Below are 21,923 nucleotides of genomic sequence, written 5' to 3' on the forward strand. Positions count from 1 at the left end.
GGTCAAAAGCAAAGGGCTTTGTCATTCAGAGCACACCAAGAAGCAGGAGCACCAGAACATCTGTAGCAGCCCCCCACCACCGCGCCCCAAGTCCCATGATGGTTAGGCCACTGGACCCCAATGCCTGCCTGTATACACTGTGAGTGACTCAACAGGGACCCTGAGCTGAGAAAACTACATCTTATATACCAGACAGTAAACACGCCTCCCATTCTTCTAAAGGGACAGATCATCTCTGTCTTCCAAACACCCAAATAAATACCCTTGACAAAGACATTCTCAAACAAAGGGCACTCAATGCTCTGCTCATGAGGACTTTAGAAACAAGGGCACCTGGGTGGCTCAGTCAGCTAAGCATCCGACTTCGACTCAGGTCATGATCTTGAGTTTGAGCCCCACGTGGGCTCTGTGCTGACAGCTCAGAGCCTGGACCTGGCTTCAGAGTCTGTGTCTCCCTCTCTCTGCCCCTCTCCCACTCATGCTCTGTCTGTCTGTCTCTCTCTCTTTCAGAAATAAAATTTTTTTTACAAAATTTTTTAAAGAGAACTTCAGAAACAACACAAGGAGAATGGCCTCCCAACAATAATAAAACATCATTCACTGGCTGCCTTCAGAGACTGCCTGGTGGTGCGCAATCGTGCGCAGTATTTCCAACCTCTGTTTTCTTTTCTGCAAAATGACACGGGAAATACAATGTCTCCCACGGTAGCATCTGCACAACGGAGGAATGAGAGACCATAAAAGAAGACTGGAATTCGAGGGAGAAAGTTTGCAGGCCTGCTACCAAAGCCCAGCAAATTTCAGTGTGGAATTATCTTCCTTGAAGCCAGTCGCTTGACCCGAACCGAGAGCAGGGTAGGAGAGCACACCTGGCCGCGAGGTCGCCTCGCCAGCCAGGTCGGGGGGCCTCTCCGCGGCCTTCTGACAAGCCTCCGTGCGACCAACGGCTCACTGACTCACAAAGCCACTCACTGCGACAAAGCCTTTCATTAAAATAAAATCAGCCTCTTGATGATTTCTACCCACTGATCCGAGTTCCACCTTCTTGCGGTTACAGAAGTCTATTCCCCCTTCCCTACAATCTCTTTCAACGGCGAAGGGCTCTCAGTATTTCTCTCTCAGGTTAAACATCTCTCGCTACTTCCGCCGTTTCTCCCACAACATGGCTCCCACGCAGCCCACCAACCGCTGCAGGCCCTACAGAAACAGCGGACGGTCACAGAGGGCTTACTGTACGCTCAGCAGTAATCTAAGTGGTTTCCACCTAGAAATTCATTTATTCCTGACAACAACCCGAGGAGGTAGGTGCCAATATTACCCCCTCTTTTTACAGACAGGAAACAGAGTTGTGTGTTGGAGGCACAGAAGGTTTGTTTTGTTTTTTTTTTTAAGTAGCAGAGCCAGTCCCCAAACCTGAGCAGTCTGGCCCTTAAACGCTTCCTTATCCTGCCTCTCAAGATGTGGTACTAGAACTGAACCCAATACTCCTAATACGCTTGCTGTGAACACAGGAAGAAGTGTTTGGTCACTGCTACGTTTTACTGATTGATTTATTTATTTTGAGAGAGACAGAAAGCATGAGCAGGGGAGGGGCAGAGAGAGGGAGAGAGAGAGAATCCCAAGCAGGCTCTGCACTGCCAGTGGAGAGCCCAATGCGGGGCTCCAACTCATGAACCATGAGATCATGACCTGAGCTGAAATCAGGAGTCGGACACTTAACTGACCAAGGCATCAGGTGCCCCAGTAAAAGGTTTTTATATCCTTAATATGGATACTACATTTCTAATAATCAGACCTAAAACTACATGCGTGTTTGTAACTATTGAGTCCAAAAATTATCCAAGATCCCTCTGACACTAAGTGCTGACAAGCCAGCTCTCACTGGTCTACTTGGGAAATTTTCAAACGACACACAGAAAGGGACGTACTCTTGGGAAAGGGCAGGTGAAAGTGAATACAGGATATTATTTAGTAAAGTCTGTTACATGCCAGGGAATGTGGTGGTTACATTGCACAAATAATCTGAGACAATACTCAAAACAGTCTGAGGAGACAGTATCACCACCCTTTTCACAGAAAAGGGATCAGAGGAACAGAGAGGTGAAGTAACTTGCTCCTGCCCCACAGCTAACATCAGAACCGGACTTCAAGCTAGGTATATGTGACTTCAAAGCCCATGCCTTTTCCATGATGCACATTATGAACTCCGATTTCTTGTGCCTTCAGCTCCTAAACAAGATACAGCTCACGTGTGAAGAGACGAGTGGATGGGGAAAGATGCGGATACTACTAAATAAGCTGCTAAGGGCTCTAACAGTCTTGAGTCTGAACAAGAAGTATGAGTTTAAAGACATAAGCAGAGAGGAAATGATTAGAAGTTGCCACGCCAAGATGCATTCATGTTAGTGAATCGCTCCTTAGATTTTTTTTTCCCCCACTCTTATCTCAAAACCGTCATGATTTACAAACTACTGCCAGGTTCACGGAGGAACACAAAAGCATACACTAAATTCTAGTTAAGCCAGACACAGAGACATTTCTGGATCACCAAGAATTTTTCACTAAGACAGCGCTGGCATTTTGCATGATGAATTACATCTCTAACCATAACTAATTAATCCCTAGGAAGGAATGTATTTACCTAATGGGCTCAGAAGACCCTAGCACACATGTTAAGCTACTGTTAACAGCACCTAGTAGGGACACGTACTGTATGGTTCTAGCGAACTCATAGCCATCGGCTCGGAGAAAGCCTGACATAGGAGCATTAAACCCAAGCTGAAGAGCTGCAGATCTAAAACTGAATTTGTCAGTTTCCTCTTTTTATACCAGCTTCTGTATTTCCATCTGGCCAGTCAAGTGTTTTGAAAGGAAAATAACTAGTCACCATCCCTGACTCATTCCATGGAGCAATTCTGCCTTCACTTGGGAATTAATAATGGAGTCCAGACACGGGGAAAGCACACAAGAGTCGCTATGACTCTTAAAACAGACAAAAGTAAGATCAAGTAAAAGAAAAGGTGCACCTACGAAAATAAGGTCCGTCACCCAAAGGTAACCCATCACTCAAGAGAAACAATAACCTTCAATCAAAGACAAATGAGAGGATGCAAAAAAGACCCACAAATCAAAAGCACTACCGTTTGGAATGTATCAGAAGTTTTTACTCTTCTCTTCATATATGTCAACCATGAGGCATTTACAACTTTCAAGCTCCTTGACCTTGGGCAGGTCACTTAACTTCTGGGGGTTTCTTCCCTCATCAAATAGACAAGATAGCCAGAGTACCTGCCTTGCTGGGAGGTTGTGATTGGGCAAAGTATGGGAACATGCATGGTAAAATAGAAAGTCCCACTGATGGGTGGGCTGAGACATTATTAGGAACCAAATACATCGTCTGTGAATCACAACACGGTTAGCCCAAAGCCTCCCCCATTCGGAAGTTCCTGAAGATATTTATGCACAAACGGACATCAGACCTTTTCTTCATATTTGTATGGTGCCTGGCACAATCCAAGGGCTCAGGAAAAGCTAAATAATGAGCCCCAGCAGCAGGCAGGATCTGAAGGGGTCAGGGAGGGCAGTTCCTCACCGAAAGAAACAACTGCTACTTAATTATCTCATGCAAAGAAATGCCTGTTCAAAAATCTCTAGGAAAGGATGAATAATAGTTACAGTGATCCTATTTAGTTCATTGGGTCATTCAATGAATAGAGATTAAACACCAATACCTGGCAAGTGAATAAAACCAATCCCTCCCTCAGGAAGCTTACGCTCTAGCAGGAGAAGCAGGTGATACACAAGAAATACAGCACACACACAGCCCAGGAAGCAGCAGCTTTGGAAACACAGAGGCGTGGCAGGCAACCACTCAGAGACGGCATTCGAACAGAGCTTTCTAGAAAATGGGGAAAGAGAGGTGACACTCTCTGGGGAAGCGGATTCCAGAGAGAACAGAAAGTGCACACGCCCTGAAGCAGGGGATGTGTGACCTGGTCCAGGAGCAAGGTATGGCAGGCAAGTCCATGTGGCTTCAGAGAAGCAAGGAAGGGGACAGTGACAGACGTGAGATCAGGTAGGAGGCCAGGAGCCAGATGAGGGACAGCTCTGTGGACTCTTACTCTAAAAGTGTTCTTTGATGCCACCTGGGGATGAGCACCCAAAGAATGCCAGCTTTCAGGGGGCCTGGCTGGGGCATGCGACTCTTGATCTCAGGGTCATGAACAAGGCCAATGTTGGGTGCAGAGATTACTAAAAAAAAAAAAAAAATGAAAACTTGAAAAAAAAAAATGAGGGGCCCCTGGGTGGCTCAGTCGGTTAAGCGTCTGACTTCAGCTCAGGCCATGATCTCACCATCAGTGAGTTCAAGCCCTGCATCGGGCTCTGTGCAGACAGCTGAAAGCCTGGAGCCTGCTTTGGATTCTGTCTCTTCCTCTCTCTCTCTGCCCCTCCCACCCTCACACTCTGTCTCTCTCTGTCTCTCAAAAATGAATAAACATTAAATAAAATATTTTTTAAGTGACAGCTTTCAACTGGTTTTTTTTCCTTATTCTTTTTTTTTTTTTTTTGAGCGAAAAAGAGCTTGTGCTGCACATGTGTGGAGTGGAGGGGAAGAGAGAGAAACTCTCAAGCAGGCTCCGTACCCAACACAGAGCCTCACAAACCATGAGGTCATCATGATCTGAGCCAGAATCAAGAGCCAGATTTAATCAAATGAGTCAGCCAGGCACCCCTCAACCAGTATTTAATAGTGAATACTGAACGGCAAATATTCAACAATATTTCAAGTTTCATCTTACTTCTATCCCACCTCTTCCAAAAATGATCAGAGATCATTTGTACAAGAATCTAGATAATACAAATGAGAAAGTAGAACAAGTTACGGAATTACGGGACAAAACAGTGCCATGTAAATGTAAAACACAGGTAGGCAGGTCATATCTGAGCAAACACAGTTGATATGAAATCAGCCCTCAATCTAACTCTTAGGTTCCTTGCTATGCATAAAGTGAAATGTAGCTAGTTAAAGAATTCTCATTCTCAAAACTTTAGATTCCAGTTCCTTTGCTGAGGAAGCAAACTGTAAGCTAGTCCTAAACTGTAAATGAAATCTTTCACTTAAAACCACAAGGAAGAGGGGCATCTGGGTGGATCTAACCCTTGATAATGGCTCAGGTCCTGATCTCACAGTTCATGAGATCAATCCCCACACCAGGCTCTGTGCTGACAATGCCAAGCCTGCTTGGTGTTCTCTCTCTCTCCCTCTTTTTGTTATTTCTCTCTCAAAATAAGTAGATAAAAACTGAAAGAAAAAAAAGCAACAAGGAATACAACAAAGTGTGAACAATGTCTTCAACCACCTTGGAAAGACAATAAATTTCATATGGTCATTTCTTCTAAATTTCTTCAAGAACAGAACATTAAAACACAAGTCACACCTGGAGACTGTGACTCTGAACACAGTCTAAACATGAAGCTTTCCAATGATCCATTTTAATCTAAGGATAGAATTTGGGGGATTTACAGGAGGAAATGGAGCAAACCATGTTTGGTTAATTTCCTCCTCTCAGAAGCCCTTTGAATAGTGCAAGCTGACCAGGGAGCAGCTCTTTGAAGAGCATCAACAGTACAAGTATTTGGTATTAGAGGGTTAGTAGGGGACTGTTAAATATTATAAGCCAGAAAAGCAAGTACAAAGGATGACAATCAATTTTAAAAAATTAATGGCCTGCCCAGGACTCTATCCTGAGTCTCAAGACCACCTATACGTGATAACAGACTATCACTCTGGAAGCCTTTTAGGGCATTTTAACAAAGTAATAAGAGTCCCCAGAATGCCAGCTGTTCTACCCCCATCACTTCCAAATTGATACTGAAGCACTAACGCCCAATGTGACTCTTTGGAGATCAGGGTGGCTAAGGGAGGTCATATGGATGGGGCCTTAACGAGATAGCCAACCCTGAATGGTACCTTGATCTGGAACTTCTAGTCTCCAAAACACTGAGAAAATAAATTTCTGTTCAAGCCACTCAGTCTGCATTTTGTTGTGGCAGCTGGAGCAGACTTATACACCTAAAAAACTCAGGCAGTGTTACTGCGGTTGGCTGAAGTCTCGAGGCAGATGTTACGGGTCATACCCCTTAGCCACAGCAACACAGATTCTCGGCAAATCCTCAAGAATTAACTGCATAATGCAGCCTCAGATAACCAATTCACCTGCTAGAAGCAATATTTAACATAATACACCTGAATTCTGGTGACCCCTGCAGAACAATTAGCATTAAGTCATGCGATCTGAAAACAGTTAATACGCTTACATTTTTACTAAGGGCATTCCTTGTGGGTGTCCAGTGACCTCTCCTCCAGGAATCATGGAGATTAACAAAACAGTTGGTGTAAACCCCTTCAAACAACTGGGAAAAACTAATCACAAGTAAGGTCCTACATATCAAAAAAATCACTTATCAGGAAGATAGAGCTGTTCAAAGCACAAGCTACAGGAATCGAATCTCCCAGTGATACCCTTCCTGGGAAGTACTCAGAGAAGGCCTCTTAGAGACAGCAGAGGTCTCTGAGCCCTTGTACTTTTTACTCGCCAGGCACCTGAACTCCTCAGCACCACCTTCACTCCTATCAGGACAATTCTAATGAATTTTTTTAAATCCCATAATGGAAAGGGCACCATACAAGAAGTCCTCTTTATTTACAAAATAGAACAACACATTGTCATAAGGGGAAAAGTGAGTATTTTTAAACCCAAATACACAAGGACTAACTAGTTTCAGACCCTCACTCCAAGTAGGAAAAAGTAAACTATTAGCTTATTGAGCTTTCTAGAATACTCCTTTTGGTTACTGATCCCAAGACAGAGGAAAGAAAAAAGAATAAAAAAGCCTAGTGCAGACATTCTTGAAAACGTGAATCCCAAGCTCTTTTAAACAAAAACATTTAGGTTACACTAAAGTGTGAGAGGCAGATTTTCTTTTCCTTTAAAGCATCAAACAGCCAACCTAATAAATGCCTGACAGTAAATATCAGCAGAGGAACTAAAGACAGCCCTACACAGGAGGAGAGTGTAAGTCCAAACTAAAGAGGAGGAAAAGAGATCAAGAATATAAACACCAACTACCTGAGAAGTGGACTTCAAAGCCTATTCTAGTCAGCAGAGCACTCTGTATGTGATGAATTGTCTATAAATGCTTCCAATAAATTATAAAGAGAGAGACCCTCATACTTCTGAGTTTGCATGGAAAAAAATCACACATTAAATGTTTGAGATGTGTATCACTATATAATCACATAAGATATGGCTTCACTCAAAGCATAACCAAATCTACATTACACTTTTTAATCCGATTTTATTATATTCAATTATACACTGCGACGGCTTGTTTCTTAATTATGTCTTATTAGATCCCACAAAATACAAGATAATCCCAACCCAACTGATAGCAATTCATGATGACAAGTCCCTCTGAAAAACTTTCCTGATGCATAAAAACAACATCCCTTAATTCACTACAAGGATTCATTTAATATCAAGTGACAGCAAACAATTTCTGCTTTAAAGTCAATTGAAAATTCACTGGTGTCTTGCTTCAGACAGCACTTAGGGCCAATTACTACACCCAACATATGCAGTTTTTCAATATTTCAATTAACTCGGTTATACAAAATACTTCTGGGGACCAAAAGCTCTAAATCTTATAGCCAACAGAGAAGACCATGATCTAAAATTAAGTAAAATCAGCCTCACTAAAGCAAGAAATGGAGCCAGGGTTGACAGAGTCCATTTAAAATCCACCCCCTACCCTCATTCAACCAACATACCTCTTTTTCCACTTCACCTAGAAGCTCCAAGTCCTCCCTTTCACTGGGTCATTTTGAAGGTACAGGCTACTTCCTAACATGGAGATTCTGGCGACTTCCTCAGAAATCACATTTTAGAAGATAAAAGTAGGTGTTGCGTGGTACTAGGTTACCTTGGAAATTCCAGATTAAACCATCTGAAGCAGGCTTCTGAACTACAGACATCCAGGGGACATTAACATGTTCATGCACAAGAGGGGGAGGGCAGGCGCTGGGCGGACTAGACATGAAGCGTATGTGGTGTTTCTTAGATCTGTCCACAGACCCTGGTAACGCCCTTCCCTCCCTCTCCCCAGTACATACATATAAACACACCCACCCATTTTCATGGAAAATTTCAAGCATGTACAAAAATCAAGAGACTCCTCAACTAACCCAGCCTCAACAATTGTGAACACATCCGAATCTTATTACACCCTAACTTCAACCCTCACCCCCAATTATTTTGAAGCACATATTAGACATGATATTTTTACTGTTATATATTTGAGTATGTGTCTCTCAAAATTAAAAGAAAATATTCTCTTTTTTTTATGTTTTTTATTTATTTTTGAGAGACAGAAAGACAGTGCAAGCAGGGAAGGGTCAGAGAGAGAGCGAGATACAGAATCCGAAGCAGGCTCCAGGCTCTGAGCTAGCTGTCAGCACAGAGCCTGACGCAGGACTCGAACCCACGAACCATGACATCATGACCTGAGCTGAAGTGGGACGCTTAACCGACTGAGCCACCCGGGCGCCCCAGAAAAGGTTCTGCAGAGGAACCTAAATCATTAAGTTTGCCTACTATGTCAAGTGGTGCACAGAACCTTCCCAGTAAATGGTCGTTCCCATGCTTCTCAAGGCAAAATTCCCAACACATAAAGGACCGGCTACTATAAAGACCAGAACTCATTTCATGGCTTGAAACGCAGTTAAAAATGTGAGCAGCAGAGTAGACGACAACCACTGCAAACCTCCAAATGCAAGCACAGACTGCAAACCTCCAAATGCAAGCACAGACTGCAAACCTCCAAATGCAAGCACAGACTGCAAACCTCCAAATGCAAGCACAGACTGCAAACCTCCAAATGCAAGCAAAAACAAGAAGCAAAACAAACCACCACCAACAAAAATCACCTAAAGGCTATGCCACCCTAAGAAAACCAATGACCAACTCTATGAGAGCTCAGGAAAGGGGCGAACAATACTCTCGCAGGCATTAAACAAAACAAAAAAAACTATACTCTCAAAAACAAAGAAATATGTAAACAGATGCAAAATAGTTCCAAAGCATTTCTAGGAGTTCTGAAGGGAAAAGTTCCTGGAAAAATATTATATGAAGTCAAAGTTTTTAGCTGCTTAATTAAACACTCTGCAAAACACTACAAAATCAGAAAGGCCATTAGGGCTGAGATACCTACTTCACTCTCCTGCTGTGCCTTCAGACAGCACATCTGATTACCTCATTCTTCCTCTCTGGACCTAGGCAGCTGATGAAATCAGACCATGAAAACCACCCTTTAGAGATAGTTTTCAAAATATGAAGCCCTGATGGACTTCCACTTCTGGTTGAGATGAAATAGCAGGGACTAAATTGACCCTAGCATCTGAAAGTAACAACGACAACCACCAAAAGAACTTGATTTGGAAACCTTAACATGAAGGCAGGTAGAGTTTGCAGGGCTGGTGACAGAGAGGAAAGAGAACTGCATAGAGCACTTTGGAGATCTGGAGAAGGGCTCCTTTACAGCTTCCCCTGACTATCATCAGCGCGTGCATGAAAAGAAACAATCCACGGCCAGGCAAAGAACCACCAGTAAGGATTAGTGGACACAAGTATCTGAAATCACACACAGCGTGAAAAATCTCATGATTCACAGAGCACTGGATGTTGTATTCAGAAGGATTTTGCCATAGTAGTGAGACAAAACTGGTGCTAAATCAAATGTTGCTCTGCTCCCAATGAGCAAAACTTAAGACCCAGAAGAACTAGTTTCCAAGTAACCTAACCACATCCCAGAACAAAAGTCAGGAATTCTTATAGAAAAACAAAGACATCCATGACCAGTACTTAAAAGGGTAAAAATCACAGTGCATAGTATCCAAAAGGTATATAAGAATGTAAAAAAAGGGGGGACAAGTAGTAATCAACTGAAACTAACCCAAAAATGACACAGATGACAAAATTAGTAAACAAGAGCATTAAAATTGTTACACCTGTATTCCATACTGCAAGAAGCTCTATGAAAGACTGAACATGTAAGGAAAGTTATTGATTATTTTTCTTAAAATATCCAAATCAAACTTCTACAGCTTGTAACTACAATCTAATAAAAATTACATCACATAGGATTAACAACAGATTGGAAAATGCAGAACAGATGAATGAACTTGAAGACACAACAGAAACTATACAAAACACACACACACACACACACACACACCAAGAAAAAAAAAAAAAGACTAGGTGTGAAAACACTGAAGTGGCCTAAAGTACTAAGATAAATCTGACCAACATCTACGTAACACTTACACATTAAAATGCATTTAAAAATTGCTGAGAGAAATTAGTTAAACGAAGAGAGAGATGTGTTCAGGGTTAGGACCACTCAGTATGGCTAAGACGTGAATTGTCCCATATTAATCTGTACATTCAATGCAATCCCAACCCAATCCCAGCGTGTTTTATTATAGAAATTGACGAATCCGCTCTTTTTTCCTCCGCGGCTGCTTGAAGCGCCACCGCCATCATGAATGACACCGTAACTATCCGGACCAGGAAGTTCATGACCAACCGACTACTTCAGCGGAAACAGATGGTCATTGATGTCCTTCACCCTGGAGAGACAACAGTACCTAAGACAGAGATTCGGGAAAAACTAGCCAAAATGTACAAGACCACACCAGATGTCATCTTTGTATTTGGATCCAGAACCCATTTCGGAGGTGGCAAGACCACTGGCTTTGGCATGATTTATGATTCCTTGGATTATGCGAAGAAAAACGCCCCCAAACATAGACCTGCAAGACCTGGCCCATATGAGAATTAAGAGACATCAAGAAAACAGCGAGAGGAACGCAAGCACAGGATGAAGAAAGTCAGGGGAACCGCAAAAGCCCACGTTGGTGCCGGCAACAAGTGAGCTGGAGATTGGACGACAGAAGGAGTAAAGGTTCTGCTGTGGCTCTCTGGTGATTGTGCAGATTTTTCGTGAGAGGATTAATAAACTAAGAACTTTTAAAAAAAAATGAAAAAGAAATTGACGAATTCAAAAATTGATATAGAAAAAAAAATAAAATTGATAGAGAAATGCAAAGGACCTAGAATAGCAACTAAAACTTTTAAAGTACAATACAGCTAGAGAACACAGACTGTCTACAAGACTCATAAAAACAACATTCAAGGCTTTGTAGGGACTCCTGGGTGACTCAGTTTGTTAAGTGGCAACTGTTGACTTTAGCTCAGGTCATGATCCCAGGGTCATGGGATCAAGCCCCATGTCAGGCTCTGCACTGAGCGTGAAGCCTGCTTAAGATTCTCTCTCTCCCTCTGCCCCCTCCCCTGCTCACACACTCTCTCTTTAAAAAATAAGAATAAAAAGGACTGTGTGACTGCTTTGTAGTCATATTATCAAGATAAACAGCTGAATGGAACAGACTAGATAATCAAGAAATAGACCCACACTGGTCAAATGATTTTTGACAGAGGTACAAAAGAGATTCAGTGAAGAAAGCATAACCTGTCTAACATTGGTGCTGGAATAACAGGATACCCTCACACAAAATATTCGTCTCTATCTTGATTTGGTAGTGGGTACACAAGTCAAAATTCATCAAGCCATATACTTAATATGTATGCACTTTACTCTATGTATGTATACCTCAAAAGGGGACACAAATAAAGTGAGCATACAAGTGAGCATATAGAGTAAGAGACTATATTTATTTAAAAATTTATTTCTATCTATTCATCCACATTTCACACACACACAGAGGCAGAGAGATGTCTGCAATTAGGTACAGCTAATATCAATGATGGTTAATAACTTACTAAGGATAAAGTTTGGAATAATTTTCATCTTCCATCTTTCTGCATTTCCATTGTTTGAATTCTTCATAATGAATGTGCATTATTTTTATAACAATTTTTAAACACTGGAAGCAAATTTCTTAGTAGTTTTTAAATCTGGGTAAAGAGAATATGAAAGTTTTTATTTTTCTTCTCTGAAATTTTCTATATTTTTTAACTCCTCCACTTAAAAACTGTATAATTACAGGGATGACTGGGTGGCTCAGTCAGTTGAGCATCCACTTTGGCTCAGGTCATGATCTCACGGTTTGTGGGTTCAAGCCCCGCGTCGGGCTCTGGGCTGACAGCTCAGAGCCTGAAGTCTGCTTCAGATTCTGTCTCCCTCTCTCTCTGCCTCCACTCGCACTCTGTCTCTCTCAAAAATAAACAAACATTAAAAAAAAATTTTAATGTATAATTACAAAGACTATAGCAATATGAAACAGGGGCGTCTGGGTGGCTCAGTTGGTTAAGCCTCCAGCTTCGGCTCAGGTCAGATCTCACGTATGTGGGTTCTAGCCCCGCATCAGGCTCTGTGCTGACAGCTCAGAGCCTGGAGCCTGCTTCCGGTTCTGTGTCTCCTTCTCTCTCTGCCCCTCCCCCTCTCATGCTCTGTCTCTCTCTGTATCAAAAATAAAATAAATTATTAAAAAAAAAGAAAAGAAAAAAGAAAAAATTTAGTTATGCTAAAAAAATTAAGTTTGTAATAATTACAAGTGTTAAACCAGTATGTACCTAGACAGGACCCACACAAGCACCTTAAAAAGAAAATGGGTAATATTTGGGAAATTAGATTGTTGGATTTTCTTTTATGACTTTTTTTTAAACCAGCTTTTGTGATACAATTTTTATAAAGGAAAATGGGGAAAGTTGCTATGACAAGTATGCATGGAAAGAGAACAAAAGGCATGGAATGTTGTTAAAGATCCCACGTGTGTCTAACAATGCAGAAAAAGATCACCTTTTCAACAAATGGTGCTGGAATTGAACATCCACAGGGGGGAAAAAAAAGATCTAGACCAAGATTTTATAGCCTTCACAAAATGTAACTCATACTGGATGAGAGTCCTAAATATAAGACAAAATATAAATCTCCTAGAAGTGAATATTGGAGAAAATTTAGATGATCGTGGGTATGGCACAGACTTTTTATGGTCTGAGAGAGCACATGAACATGCTCATGTGCACACAGGGGAGAGGCGAAGAGGGTGAGCGCGCGAGAGAGAATCCCAAACAGGCTCCACAGTGTCAACGCAAAGCCCAAAGCTGGGCTCCATCTCACAGACTGTGAGATCATGACCTGAGCTGAAGACAAGAGTCCAATGCTTAGCCAACTGAGCCACCCAGGCAACCGGGCACAGACTTTTCAGATACGACGCCAAAGACATGACCCACGACAGAAATCATCGATGAGCTGGACTTGAAGAAAATTACAAACTTCTGCTCTGGGAAAGACTCTGTCAAGAGAATGACAAACCACAGACGGGGGGGAAAATATTTGCAAAACACATATTACCCACATACACCCAACTGCATGACAGTGAGACAAACGGTCTCTTCTTACTCACGACAGAGCTAATAAAGACAATCACCGAAGACACCCAGTTCTGGGCCGGGGCCTGGGAAAACAGGGAAGCTACCACCCGCCTTGTGGGGATGGAAATTACCATCTTCCTGGAGGACATTTTGACTCCGTCAAAATACAAAATGTGCGTATACCCAGATGCAGCTATTCCACTGCTGCTGCCATGATTTCACGCCATGGGTATGCTCCCAGAGGTACGCGAAGGCTCACTGCCAAGCATTCTTAACAGAAGACAGAAAGAAAAAAAAAAAAAACTGAAGTGTTACAAAAGGGGTGGGAAAGGGCCCACCAATTAAACAGATTATGGATTGCCACATGACAGAATGCTATCGCCACTGAAAAGATGGAATAGATCAAGATGTCCTGCTAGAAGAGATCTCCAAAATAGAGAAAAACAAGCCAATGAACAAAGGTTCAAAAATATAGAGTATGATCCCATTTGTTTCATGAATATATAATACATAACTTTAATGACTATTCCTTTAAGTGCGTGACATCGTGCATAACATTGTTTATGTCATAAATATTATATATTAATATATTAAATATTAAGAATAGGGGTGGCTGGGTGGCTCAGTCAGTTAAGTGTCCAGCTCTTGGTTTCAGCTCAGCTCATGATCTCACAGTCATGAGCTCAAGCCCTGCTTCGGGCTCTGCGTTCTCTCGGAGCCTGCTTGGAATTCCCTCTCTCCCTCTCTCTCTGCCCCTACCCTACTTGTGCTTGCTCACTCGTGCTCTCTCTCTCTCTCAAAATAAATGAGCATTTAAAAAAGGAAAAAATATTAAAGAACATATATTCTTGTTTAAAGATCATACATTCACACATAGTTTCTATTTTCTTCAACCAAACAACACTTAATAGAGGTATTTCAGAAAGGAGGTGAATGGAGAGAAAAGTCTTCGGTTTTCATTTTGTTCCTCTTGAAATATTTGAATTTTCCAAATATGTAACTGATTTGTTAAAATTATACATGTGCTTTCAGAAATCATATAATTTTTAATAGCAAAGGGGGTTATCCAGACAAAGAAATCATAGGCTTTTTAATTTGCTGGTTTATAAACTTTCCTTAACCGAAAAAACATTTTCTATTTTACATCTGTTTATATTTTATAATTTTTACATGCACATGGTAAGTATATATATATTTAAATCTAGCTTCTGTGGCTGACTCCTAAATTATCAATAATTGCCATCATAATTCAGCTACATAAGGTTTCTTGGTTACGGAGAGTACATTCTGACAATTGGAATCAAACATTCACGCCAAACTGGAAAGGATGTTTCCAACAGAAAAATAACATCATATCCCGGCTGCTCTCTGGTAAACATTACAATCGAGTTTCTCACCAGAGAAGCTGCAGATTCTGAAAAGGAGAAAATGAATATCTGAGTCCGTTCTCTATGCCAAACTGTGTTAGGCACTTTTATGCACTAATTTTCCCCCAAAACCATAGATCATACTATTATCTCATTTTACAAATGAGGACAAAGACACAATGGTCTGAAGTAACTGGTCCAGAGTTACAGTTTCTACGTGCTTTACCTCAACTCCCACCAAAGCCTGGGACCACACCTACATACTGTAAGTAGTGGCTGGAAAAAACCTATCACCCAACATTACACCTATCTGCCTCCAAGCCTTCAGGAAATCCCAATGTTAAAAATGACGCATGAGGTTGAAAACTAAGACATGGGTTCCAAGATACTAATTCTTCATTTTTTGCAAGAAAAAAGGGGGGGATTATCTTGTCCCTTATATCCACATATGCTGTTGGATGTGGCAGGACTTTGAGAAAAAAGTGTCCAGTCTCCAGAGAGCCTAGCAGTGATTTTTTAAACAGTACTGCGTGGCGAGTGCCAAGACGCCCCAGGATAGAGAAAGAGCTGGAAACCCTGAAAACTGTAATGGGGTCCGATGAAGAGAAGAGGGGTTACCGCAAACAGCACTAACCACTGAACACAACTTCCAGGACTCTGCTCCGAACAGAGTGACCGGCCACGTTCCCTTCTGCCACAAACTGTGTCGTGGACCTCAAAGCTGTTTGTTCAAAGCTCTGATCAAAGCCCGGCCCCCTTCAACAAAGCTGGCTTTGAATTATATGTGGGGCTGACCAAAACACTCTCTGAGGAGGAAGGGAATTTAACAGGTGTCTACAATAAAGGATTTCCTAAGTTTTTGAAATTCCAACTTCTGTGAAGACATGAAAGTTGATGAAGCCGGGGGCCTTCAACTGCCTTCAAGCCTCCTTGACATCTGTAACCAGACTCTGTCTACAGAAGCTCTGCTCTGGGGGTTCAATAAGGTCACCTCAAGTCACAGCCAAAGTTTGTCTTCCCAATTAAATGGTCTATTAAAGGCCAACTTATAAAGAGAAGTGAGTCAACATTTAATTGGGAAGCAAATCACCTAACAGTAAGTGGTAGACACATTTCCCAATTAAAAATCTGACAAGAACTCACAAAAATAAAATAGCATTTCCAAAATGCCACTCTGCTTATCTCCCATTTAGAAAGGCTGCCTGGTCGGCTTCACACCAAACAAAAGGCTAAGGGGAGGGAAGAGGGAAATCAATAAAAAAAAAAAGTAGGAAAACGCTGCGTGTGCACGCGCACGTGTAAAACTGTCCAAATTTACATCAGCAGGTAATCACGACCCTGTCCACCCAATTAGTACCATTCTAAATGGGCCAGTGGCGAGAGTTTAAGCCAAACGCCGCAGTTAGGAGTGGCCTCTGACAGACTAAGTCCCAAGCACTGTCTCCTCATTAAAGCCCCACTTCCCAGCCTGAGAACTGAGCAATGCCCCGGGAGTCCACCCTTTGAAACATCTGATTGACCTGCAATCTTTTTATTCAATACTTTTTTTTTTAAAGGCTAAGAATTTCATTTGCCAGTCCCATGGTACTTAAATAACCATCTACCAACTATAACATTTTTGTTACAACTACAGGATACTTCCTGAAGCTATTTTGTTTTTTAAATGCGTTAAAGTGGTGGATGATCCCATCAGCAAGAGATCGGTTATTTAACTAGTCGGTACCACAGCAGGAAACAGTGATGAGATTTGGCTATTCTCCTTGTCTACATCTATTGCATCTTTAGGTCAAACCCTTACCTACCAGTAGTTTCCTCATGCTGCTCCAACTCATAGAGCATTAAATAAATGTGTTATGCTAATGCACAATAAGATATACAAATGGCTTTTTCTTTACCTATTTGAACAAAAGAACTGATGGAGAATTTTTAACATTCACTATTCAAAAAAAAACTACTCAGTGAGATAAGAGGAGAAATAAAGATAAATAGAGCTAAACTAATCAAACTTTTCAAAAGCCTGTCACTGGCAAGTCATTTATTTGGGAACAAAATAATAGGTCTAAGGGAACATGAGAGAGAACTAGCATGTATCAGATCTTCAAGGATGCTGAGATTTTAGAACATTTTTCTAAAAATTTTATAAAATGGGTTTCAGAAAGCTTTGGTCTTTGAAAGAGAATCTGAAAAGAGGGTAAGGAGTGTAAGAGTCACCTTAAGGTGGCGACCGAGCGGCCATTTCTCCGGGGGCTGGCGGAGAACACGTGCACAGACGACCCCCGCCCCTCACCTGCAGACCTGGGATGTCCTGCCCCATTTGGAAACAGCCAATCATGAAGCTCCAGCTTCCCGTCACCCTGACATATGAGGCAACCTATTCCATCCTGCCAAGTCCCTGAAAGGCCTTGGCCCTCCCAAGATCAAACCCAGAACCCCCCACCCATAAACCCAGCCCCCAACGCCCGCCCATAGCCTATCAGGGGCGACTTCCCAGACTCCCCACTCTCCGGGTCATGGGACCTCGCCCAGGAATCGCAGATCCCAATAAAGGCTTTCTTGGCTCCATAATGTGGTCTCTTTCCTCCCATCTCTGCCTCCATCTATTAAATCTTACCAGGAGAAGAGGAGGCAATCAAAGTTTTTCATGAGGAATTAAGAAACATGAATTAGGGGCACCTGAGTGACTCTGTCAGTTAAGCATCCAAAGTGAGCTCAGATCATGAACTCACCACTCCTGGGTTACAGCCCAGCATGGGGCTATAGGCTGACAGCTCAGAGCCTGGAGCCTGCTTGGAATTCTTTATCTCCCTCTCTCTCTGTGCCTCCCCACTCATGCTCTGTCTATCTCTCCTTTAAAAATAAAGAAACATTTAAAAAATTTTTTAAATCATGAATACAATGTTGCAAGAAGGATAGCACCAAGAATAGAAACAGACAAAGCAGCTTCAGAGTGACAGAAGAGTTTACTAACAAGCAATCTATATTCCAGGGTTTTTTTTTTTTCCTGTTTTAGCAAGATGTAATTGACCTATAGCACTACAGTCCTTTAAGACGTACAACACGGCTTAATATATTATGTATATTGCAAAATGATTACAGTAAGCTTAGTAAACATCCATCCACCTCATACAGTGACAATTTCTTCTCCTGTAATGAAAACTTTTAAGACCTACTCTCTCAGCAACTACATTCCCCATTCTATTCTCTGAAGTACTCTCCCGTTTCTCCCCACCCAAACATCAAGTTACTACCATCCTCCTCTCATTAACTGCCACTACGAAATTTAAACCACTGCATACGTTCAAAAGCACATCAGGGAGGTAACAACAAGGAGAGAGAGCTAGCAACACTTTCACTTCAATCCCACAATGTTCCTATGACTCAAAGAAATAATGAAATAAAAACATTAATACTCCAGAACCAACAGTACCCAGTCTTAAATAAGGTTATATGTAACCATGAACTCTAATCCTTACTAAACTTGCCCAGAGGGCACTGGGGTGGCCCAGTCCATGGTTGTCCAACTCTTGATTTCGGCTCAGGTCATGATCCCAAGGTCATGGGATGGAGCCCAGTATGGGGCTCCATGCTCAGCGTGGAGCCTGCTTAAGATGGTCAGTCAGTCAGTCAGTCATTCTCATTCTCTCTCTCTCTCTCTCTCTCTCTCTCTCTCTCTGCCCCTTTCCAGGGCTCATGATCTCTTTCTCTAAAATAAATTAAAAAAAAAAAAAACACCTGCCCAGGATGCTAGGTCTGCACGCTCCATTATACCATGCTAGTTAACAGATGTAATAAAAGTGTTATTCAAGCAGTCAGACTTAGTCAGGATAGGGAAGAAAAATGACAAATAGTAATACACAACAGGAGTCAGCATAAAAAATGCATAGGCCTAAATCATGGTGATAAAGCAAAGGTAATAAAAATGGGTGGAAGAGATGGATGAATAACCACAAAATCCTATTCCACAGCAGCCAGCAGCAGAGTCCCCGTGAAGAACAAAGGAACAGTCAACCAAAGGCAATGTACATTGTTCCTGAACCAGCACCAGTAAAAAAAAAAAAAAAAAAAAAAAAAAAATTTTTAGTTTGGTTTTCACGTTTTCAAATATAGGGCATTTAGAGGGAATGTAACTGACATTTAAGAACATTGATACACAACACAAATGGATAACACCTACAGAATCCTAAGTACACAGTTGAAATGGTACATTTATATACAGCTGTTCCCCTCCCTAATCCACACCTCATTCCCCCACGCCTCCTGGATTCCCATATTCCACCTGTCTCTGTCTCTCCTAGTCTTATGTCATAATTTTTACTTCCGTATTTTACCCCTCAAGTGAACTACACTCTCCAGAACAATGCCATGTCTGATTTGTCTTTGCAAAACTCAGGGCATTCCCTCATTTGTTTAACTGTATTTACTAAGTATGCATTAAGGACCAGGCACCCAACTACATACTAGCACTAAATGCACAGTTTAAATGAATGTTGACTACAAGGCAGAAAAAAGTTCAAAAAAGGGCCCAAATTAATTCATGTTGTTCTAATTCCACAGATTACGATGGGCCGCTACCAATATTCTCCTTGGAGTTTTAGTATCATGAAACGTCTACACCACCTATACTGTCACAGCAAGAATGTGGGTCCACACTCTACCAGCGTTCTTGTATGGCCTGCCAAGTTTAGTAAGTATTTCCATACAGAGAAGAATTATCATCTTAATTAAAAAGAAAAAACCCAAAACCAAAAAACTTTGTAATAATGATTTAATATACCGTGATAGGATATTAGAGGCCCCTAAATAATACCCATGAGATGGGTCTTTATCCGTCCATGAGTGGGAGACTGTTTTAAAATTCAATCTATGCATACCTTCAAGTCCTTCTGAACTACAAGGAATTGGTGATCCTTGTTTTTAAAAAGATCTACAAAACATTCCAGGAGTCTTCCCAGAACCCAACCAGAAGTTTAGCATAGATGGGGGGAGTGGGGAGAGGGTGCAGGAGACGGGGAAGGTAGGAGATGGGGGAGGGGGTCTTTCATTTCATTTTATGAGGAATACCTGAGTTTAAATTCAAAGGTCAACAAGGAAAAACGTGTTAAACACATTTTATTCAGGTTGTTTTAATCACTCCCTGCATCATCTTCTCCCACCCTTAATCTAGTTCACATTTCTAAAAAAGGAGCCCCTAAAAGGTCCACCAATCCCACTCCCTCCATGCATATTCTGGGGAAATAGCAGTCAACTCAAAATTTCTTTGGTTTTGTGTTGAAGGACTAGACCGGGAGGGGAAGGCAGAAAAAATCGAAAATGGATGTGTGCCTTCAAACCCACGGCCCTTCTACGAGCCCGCTACAGGCTCTTGTATTTGAAGCTGTGGCCATTCACAGGTGGTTGGTGTCCGAAGTGTGAGAACACAATCTGCAACTCGTGACAGTAGTCCCCGGACTTCAGGGCCTTACACCCAGAAATCCAAGAACGAGAAGCCGCCCCTAGTGAGCGCGGCTGAAGGCGATCCCTAAATAAACGTTGTATGACTAAATGAATACACCTAGTTTTCTCTACCAAGCTCCCAAACAGCGTGCTTTTAGGGCCCAGGGACCCTGATGGAAAGCTCGGGCCCTAATGAAAAGACAGTGAGGCGGGGCTCCTCCCTCTAGCCCAACCCCAGAGAAAAAGGGGGAACTGTGGGGGTCCTTGGGAGGGGCTGGGGGGAGGCCAGGAGGAAAGGGGAGGGGTCGGCAGGGTGGAACCCAGCTAACCCTTCTCCCTTCCAAAGCGGAGGTCGAGCCGCTGCCCGCTGCCCCCTGTCCCCTGACCGTGCCTCCTGCCTCCCTCACCTGATCACAGAGATGAGCAGCCCCGAGGGGTCTTTGCTTTTGCTGACAGTGCTTCTGTATTTCCCAGCAGCTGCTTCTGCCGCCATCTTGGGACCGGGCGGGGAGGGGGAGAACCGGTGAGCCAGAAGGGCCAAAGCGAACGTAAACTCTGTAATTGACCTCGCTGGGGAGTCCACCAATGAAGGAAGATAAATTCAGAGAAGCGAAACTGGACAGTCCAATCGCTGGAACAAGGAGGCGGGACTGAACCGGCAAGTTTCGAGGCCGCGCACGCTCTCTTAGCATTCTGGGAATTGTAGTTTTTTCCCCGCGGTTCCTGGGGACACAGGGAAACTAAACCAGGGGCAACTTGGTGAAGTCTCCTAAGGATTGTTTGATTTGTACTTGTTCTAATCTGGTGGGATTCTTTTTTCTTTAATTTCCATATTTTTCTAATTTTATCAGTTTTTTAATCAAATGTATCTAACGATGTCAAAATGTGTATATAGGGGCGTGCATTTTTACTTGGGCGGTGTTGCAGAGAGGGATGTGTATTAGCAAAAGGTTCATGTAAGCACAAGTGATTTAAAAATAAAGTGCGAAAATAAGACACGGAGATGCTTTACTTTTAGAGAATAAATGCTTATTCTCTAAAACTAAATGTATCTACATTCGTTTTATGTGTGAGGTCAGTAATCTTCCAGTGTCCCTGTATTTCCAGGTAATTCTTTAAAAACATACCTGCAAAAGCTCACAAATTGGATACTGACAAAAAGACCAAAAAACGAAATTGACCAAATGGCAGATTTTTTTTCTTCCCAAGCTAAGTAAAATATAGATAGTAATAATGTACATTTGAGCCTTATTAATATTTTTACCCGGTAAGTGTTATACTTTTTTTTAAATATTTATTTACTTGGGAGAGAGCACAAACTGGGGAGAGGCAGAGACAAGGGAACAGGATCTGAAGAGAGCTCTGTGCTGACTGGCTGACATCAGTGAGCCAAGGTGGGGCTTGAACTCATGACCAGAGATCATGACCTGAACCAAAATCCAACACTCAAACCAACTGAGCCACCCAGGTGCCCCAGTTTTTATATTTCTTGTATTTGACTCTAATGGCTTAGTCATTAATTCAAAGGATGAAATAAGCAAAAAACAAAGATTAGCATAGGTATGAGAGGTATAAATCAAGGAACAAGAAGAAAAATAAACATGAAGCAGGAGGGAAGGAGGTGTTCCACTTAGTAGCAGTAAAGATTTAAAGCCCTTCAGAGCTGAAA

The 21,923-nt window shown here is 42.1% G+C and overlaps 1 protein-coding gene and 1 pseudogene across 3 annotated transcripts in view; one reads left to right on the forward strand and one right to left on the reverse strand.

Annotated features, from left to right (window-relative positions):
• Window positions 1-20,778, reverse strand: part of EXOC4 (exocyst complex component 4) — a 734,942-nt gene extending 714,164 nt beyond the window's left edge. For 2 of the 3 annotated variants that reach the window (XM_029923167.1, XM_029923170.1), the window contains exon 1: window positions 20,662-20,778. In XM_029923167.1, coding sequence (XP_029779027.1) covers window positions 20,662-20,747 — 86 coding nt within the window. In that variant the 5' untranslated portion in view covers window positions 20,748-20,778. The remainder of the gene's footprint in view (window positions 1-20,661) is intronic. The other variant, XM_029923156.1, reaches the window with a different exon arrangement.
• LOC115278694 lies at window positions 10,568-10,992 on the forward strand (annotated as a pseudogene).
• Window positions 20,779-21,923: the final 1,145 nt, after the last annotated feature.

This window comes from Suricata suricatta, chromosome 2 (assembly GCF_006229205.1).
Source record: "Suricata suricatta isolate VVHF042 chromosome 2, meerkat_22Aug2017_6uvM2_HiC, whole genome shotgun sequence".
NCBI lineage: Eukaryota > Metazoa > Chordata > Mammalia > Carnivora > Herpestidae > Suricata > Suricata suricatta.